The sequence below is a fragment of the Galeopterus variegatus genome, unplaced genomic scaffold (genome assembly GCF_000696425.1).
Source record: "Galeopterus variegatus unplaced genomic scaffold, G_variegatus-3.0.2 Scaffold621, whole genome shotgun sequence".
In the NCBI taxonomy this organism is placed as follows: domain Eukaryota; kingdom Metazoa; phylum Chordata; class Mammalia; order Dermoptera; family Cynocephalidae; genus Galeopterus; species Galeopterus variegatus.
This window is the reverse complement of record NW_007726732.1, coordinates 230900-237119: the sequence shown is the minus strand read 5'-3', so window position 1 is coordinate 237119 and position 6220 is coordinate 230900. Positions and strand designations below refer to the sequence as shown.

The following is a 6220-nucleotide window of genomic DNA, read 5'->3' as shown; positions in this document are numbered from 1 at the left end:
CGCGGCGCCTCGGCCGTGCCCACCAAGCAGCCCAGCTCGTCCCCGCAGCAGATGCTGGGCCCGAAGCAGCGCCCTTTGCCCCCGGGGCCGCAGGGGAGACACTGCGGGGACGGACGGAGTGAGCGGGAGGAGCGGGCGAGGCGGGGTGGGGAGCCCCGCGAGGCTGGAGGGGTGCGCGGGGCACGGATGCTGGGATCGGGCGGGCTCCGTCGGGGGTGTGGGCGCGACCGAGGGGCTGCAGGTGCTGGGGCGCTGTCTGGGCCTCGACCGCGGTCAAGGGCGGGCCGTCAAAATCTACTCAGCTGCTTTGGTTTTCAGGTGCCTGAGGACTAGCGTCAGTAATAGCCCCCAGCATCCTCAACCAGAGTTGGGGAGGGCTCTCCCATGGACTACAGCACGGAGAAGACCTTTTTCTGGAGCCAGCAGTGATGTACACCCTTCTCGCAGCTGCCCACCAGCCTCCCTCTATTCCAGACCTCCTCCCAACCCCATTACTCAAGTTTGACCCGTAGCCCACCCACCATCCCCCCACCGCCGCCACCACGCAGAGGAGTTCTGCCCCCTCCAGAACACATACGGGCCCTTCGTTCCATTTCTCATCTCCTCTTTTGCCTTGTCCTTGTCCCTCTACCCTCCACTTGGTGGGCCTCTACTAGGGCCCTGACCCCCTGCTCACCCGACTATGGACTACCAGATGGGTGGCAGGGACCTGAGCCCTAGAGGAGGGCATGGACACCAAAGTAGCCAAGCAGAAGGAAGACTGGCTGGGGGGTTGCCCACCTACCCCCTCTAGTTTGTTCAACAGCGAAACATTGAGCCACCTGTGGCTTGGGCAGAATTGAGCATGGTGGTTGGATTTCCTTCAGCTCTGCAGGAAGTGGAATAAAAGGGAGTGACTGGATATGCAGCACAAGAGAACTGAGCTAGGTTCCCAGCAGAACAGGATGCTTGGGTAGCACCCCTCCCCCAAACTCAGGCAAGCTCGGAGCAATGGCCAGCTTCTGCGTTTAGGGCCAGGGTGCCTATGGCTAGGCGAAGCTGGGGCTGGGTGAGAAAGGTCTTGAATGCCGGATAGGACAGAGCCTCGGGTACTCCATCTGTCTGGATGAGAGGACCCCATGCGTACAGAGGAGGCCTCATCACCTGGTTCCCCGATCCAGCCCCAAGCCCAGTTACTGGGAAAGCACCTCTCACTTTCCTGCATCTCCTGTGTGGATGGTGACAGTGTCCAGGTGCCCCTTCAGCCCCTCCTAGCCTGCCTGGCAGCCTGCTACCCTCTGACGCACCCTGTTGGCCCCCCTGCCCATCCATGCCAAGCCTCCCTCCTCCTCCCAGGCACCTCCCCTAAAGGCTGCCTTCTCCCATGACTTCCCTCTTTCCTAGCCCCTGCCCTCCTTGGGCACTGCCCACTCCTGGCAGCCCTGAGATGGGCCACAGTCATACCTGTCTCAGTTCTATGTCGGACATGGCCCTCTTGCCGCCCCTCGGGCAGTTCTGGAAGTAGCAAGCAGAGGTGAAGGCCAGCAGGCCAAGGAAGCAGGCAGGCAGCATGGCGTCGGGCATCCTGGCACACTCAGGTGGGCACTGTGTGCAGCGCTGCTCGGCCAGCTCTGTGCTGCTGCCTTCGCTGGCTGACTATTTATGTCCGCAGGTGTTCCCTCAGAGGCGACGTGGCTGCCACTCCCCCTCCCCAGTGGCTCCCCAGGAGCCCACGACCGCCAGGTCCCAAGGCGTCAGCAGTGATTCAGGCGTCTGGGGACACACGTGGGCCTGTCTGTGCAGAAGATGGTGAGGGAGGGGCACAGGCCTCCAGGTTGTCATTAGCCGCAATGTGACAGGAGCTACGGTGACTGTGACTGCGGTGCTCTGGACTCAGGGAGAGGGACAGACTGGAGGTTCCCTGGAGACTGTCTCAGAGCTTTCTGGCTGCCCAGAAGAGGGTGGGGGTCAATGGGCCCCTAAGGGGGGGTCGAGAGGGACCCAAGGGGTCTGGAGGTTCCCTGGAGACTGTCTCAGAGCTTTCTGGCTGCCCAGAAGAGGGTGGGGGTCAACGGGCCCCTAAGGGGGGGTCGAGAGGGACCCAAGGGGCTGTGTGTTAGGAGCAAGGTCGGATCTGGCCCAGGAGTGGTGGGGCAGGGGACAGCCAGGTGTGTGGGAACCCGATCAGGACGGTTAGCCCTGTAACTGGATAAGTGACCAAGAATAGCTCACATCCTGGGTGGTGAGGACAGAGGCTTTGAACTGGCTACACCAGGAAAGAGAATTCCTGCATGCAATCATGGAGTCAAGGGACAGCTCCTGTGGAGGAATGAGAAATCTAGGACCAGTAAGGCTCAAAAGTGTGGGGAAGAGCCCACGAGACCTGCCAGCTGCTCACCCCAATTCTTACCCCCATCAGGACCCTAGTCTGTGTGGCAGACTAGGGCACAGCAGGTACCATCTCAGGCCTGGTGTGGGAGTGGGGACACAGGCACTCTGGATCTGGGTGAGGGAGGGGGAGGATCCACAGCCAGATGGACCCAGCCAGAGAAAGCAGCTTGTGGTTCCTGACCCCAGGCTGGCAGGTCTAAAGCGGCTACAGCCTCCCTCCCCAGGGCCATCTAAGTGCTGCTTTGGTGTTGGACCCAGGCTGGCCACTCCATGCCTCTAAGGCTGTGCACAGCCCTGGCTCTCCCAGCACCCCCAGGCTCTTGGCCTCCTCTCCAGGGTGTACCAGGGTGCTGCAAGGAAGCTCCAGAGGACACGGTGGCCCTGTCCCCACCAAGTGCAGTGAGGGGTCCATCAGCCCAGAGAGGGGGCCTCCCACACTAAGGACCTGATGCCTGCCGTTTCAGAAATGACCCCTTAGAGACTGTGAGGACTCTGAGAGGCAGTGTTGGGCAGCTGTTATCGCAGGGACACCAGAGCTCAGTGCCCAAGGTGAGGATCAGCCTCTGTTGCTTGAAACTTCATTACTTGAGCAGGTTGCTGGACCTCTCTGTGCCTTGGTTTCCTCCAGTGTAAAGTAGAGAAGATTGTAGTACCCACCTCATAGGGCCATTTTGAAGACTGAAATGATGTAATATACGAAAGCTTTAGAAAAGTGCCTACACCACTATAAAGTTAATAGTAGTATTGTAGTCTTACTGCCACTATTCTTATTAAGAGCTGAAGAGCTGAAGACTTTCTACAAACTAATAATTCCCAAATTCATTTTCTAAAGAGAACAGCGTTCTGGGCTAGCCCAGGAAGAATATTTTCATTCCACTCATGGCCTGGAAACAAGTGTGGTCCGAAGTTATCATCCTGATGAGACTCTGTAGACTGTGAGGCAGGCAAGGAGGGAGCCCAGAGGCCTGGCTTGGCCCGCTGCACGGCCTTGGCTTAGCGCCTTACCTTCTCTGCACTTCAAGTCCAAGTTACCATCTGAAAACTGACTGAAGGGCCCAAGCCGTGGGACAGGCCAGAGCACCCATATCTCAACCAGCCGCATCTACCAGGATTGTCATTCCAGGACCTGCCTCCCATACAAGGCACCTTTGAAGACCCCAAACCCCACTTCTGCACAGATGCCAGAGGGTTTGCTTCTCCCAGTACCCATGTTCTCAGAACCTCCACTGGCTGGGAAAAGTCTCCTTCCTGTGCTGACTGGCTGCATTTCAAATATGGTACCTCACATGCCACATGGACCCTCCCAGACACCCCACACCCCTTCTACATTTCCCTTACAGGTTCTCTTTCCAAAACTACTTTCTCACTTTTCCTATTCTTAGGTCTCCTACACCTCAGCCCATGATCTTGATTTATGTATCATTAAAGAAGGGAGGAGTTAGCTCTTTCACCAGTTCCTCCCTCCCCTGCTCCCCCCACCTATGTCCTCCACCCCGCATCTTCCTGGCATGACGTCATGATGGTTAGATCAGTATTACAAGTCAGACTGCAATTACGCCCTTCTGAGTGAAGCCACATAGTATATTACGATGACCTTTCCGTCTCTGAACAACTTTCTGTTTTCCCTGAAGTTAGTGATCATCTTGGTTTTTCATCTGTAGTCCATCTGCCATTTTTATGCAGAAGTCAACATTTACTCTTCAACTCCCTCTACTCAGGCTTCTGCCCAGTCAGTCCACTGAAACCCCTCTTATCAAGGCCATAAATACCTCTGTATTGCCAAATTTGGCGGTCACATCTATGTCTTCATTTTACATCATCCCCTAGCAGCACTGGACGTGGTTGAGCACATGTCCTTTTTGAAAGCACACGTTGTTCGGCTCCATTGATGTTGCACTCTCCTGGCTTTTCTTCCACTACACTGAGTGTCCTTTCTCAGTCTCTCTTTCTGACTCCTCTCCTTTGATCTTGATTTCTAAATGTTGATGCATCCCAGGATTCAGTGCTGTGACCTTTCCCTTCTCCTCTCCCTACGTGATCTCCTCTAACCCTACGATTTTACATACTTTCTACAAACTAGGAACTCCCAAATTCATATCTCTATCCTGGGCCCTCCCCCAAGTGCCAGGCTTGTAGTTACAACTTCAGGGTGACACCTCCCCTTGGATGTCCAATAGGCCTTTCTGACTTAACATGGTCAGAACTCAAGTCCTGATTCCCAGCTGCTCCCCTGCTCTCTCCCAGGGCTCCCCACCTCTGTGATTGTGCCACCATCCAACCAGCTATTCCTGCCAGAACCTGAACCTCATCCTGGTCCTTCTCTTGGCCTCAGTCTTTGTTAGTTCTGCCTCTAAAATATAACTCGAGTCTCTCTGCTTCTTTCCACTCGTGCTTTGGGATCTGAGAACCTGCTGTTTCCTTGTCCTAGAAGGCTTAGCTGCCCTTCCCCTCCTCAGGATTCACTTGACTGGCTTAAAGGGCATTCCCTGACCACCCGACCTACACCTTCTCTTATTTTCTAACTTGGGTCTGTGTTGACGGGTTTCATAGCACCTACAACGACTGGCAGTTCATTTTTTGTCTGCATATTTTTGTGTGGGTATGACTGTACCCCTCTAAATGAAAGCCCGGGACAGAAAGGACTCCATCGTTCGTGTTCAGTACTGTAGTCCCTCTCCTGCTAGAGTGTTTACCACACAGTGGGTTTTCAGTAAATCACGAAAAGAAGGAAGAGGAAAGGCAGAAAGCCTTGGGCACCAGCCTCAGCTCTCCAGCGAGTTGCTGTGTGACCTTGGGCAAGTCTCAAGGTGCCTTACTTGATGTACTAACCCCACTTCCAACCTCACTGAGGTCTTAAGGGAATCAGATGAGGGCGCTATAAAGGGTTAAGATTTTCTGGAATCCTTATGTAACAGAACGTTGCAAGCCTCAGATTAAACCCCAAACCTCAGAATGTTCTTTAAAGTACTTCTTTACCCTCGGGCCATCTTATCTGAGAACAGGCAAAACTGTTAACTAATCTTAGCAGAGCATCTGCCCCTGCCCACCCCTCCTGTTTCTTGTCCCCTTTTATATATAGCATGTCACATCTCTGCTGCTGTCAGAGGGGGTTGGCCTCCTTTTCAACTGGTCTCTGCTGCTGGCAGCAAGCACAGCTTTCCCTCTTCTCACCTGATTTCCAGGGATCTTATTTGAGGACCCTCAACCTTGTGGACAGACAAAAGCTCTGTAAACTATGAAGAGGTGAACAAAAGTAAGCAAAAGCTGCAGGAGCTTTTAAAAAATTTTTTACTTACTAAACTGAATGAAAGAAGGTGCGGTGAGCGGGGATAGCAAACCTAAGAGAAGGCTGGGCCTCGGCGTGATGGGTGCGGACCTGAAATGGATCCACGCCGGGAGTAAGTGGAGGAGGGAAGAGCCCTTCGCCTCTCAGAGCCACGCCAGCTCCAAAGCACGTCCCAAACGGACCGAAGAGCTAAATAGAATAATCGGATGGGAGGAGGGGAGGGGCTGGGTTTGAATACTTTTCAGATCCTACAGGGGTTACATTAAGCTAAAATATTTCAGAAATAAAAAGACCATAAAACTCCTTACTTGTAAAAATAACCTAAATAAAAAGCAAAATAACGGAGGAAAATTTGACAACCCCTTTTCCACATTAAAAGCCTAAACACGGCAAAATGGGTGGATTCGCATCTGGGGGCTGTCACCCCCAGGCCCCGGTCCCGGTTGACCCAGCCTGCTCCCCCCCTGGGGGCCGACAGATGTTCACTTTGCTGGGCTGGGGGAGAGTCAGGCCTGACTACAAACCCCCTCCCCAGAAGCAGCCCGAGAAGAAATACGGGGGGGG

The 6220-nt window shown here is 54.4% G+C and overlaps 1 protein-coding gene across 1 annotated transcript in view; it reads right to left on the bottom strand.

Annotated features, from left to right (window-relative positions):
* The window catches only part of LOC103588839 (vasopressin-neurophysin 2-copeptin-like), a 3612-nt gene extending 2049 nt beyond the window's left edge, over nucleotides 1–1563 (bottom strand). Inside the window, exons 1-2 of the mRNA XM_008570654.1 lie at nucleotides 1444–1563; nucleotides 9–101 (exon numbers count right to left, since the gene is read on the bottom strand). Coding sequence (XP_008568876.1) covers nucleotides 9–101; nucleotides 1444–1563 — 213 coding nt within the window. The remainder of the gene's footprint in view (nucleotides 1–8; nucleotides 102–1443) is intronic.
* Between the last annotated feature and the right edge of the window lie 4657 nt (nucleotides 1564–6220).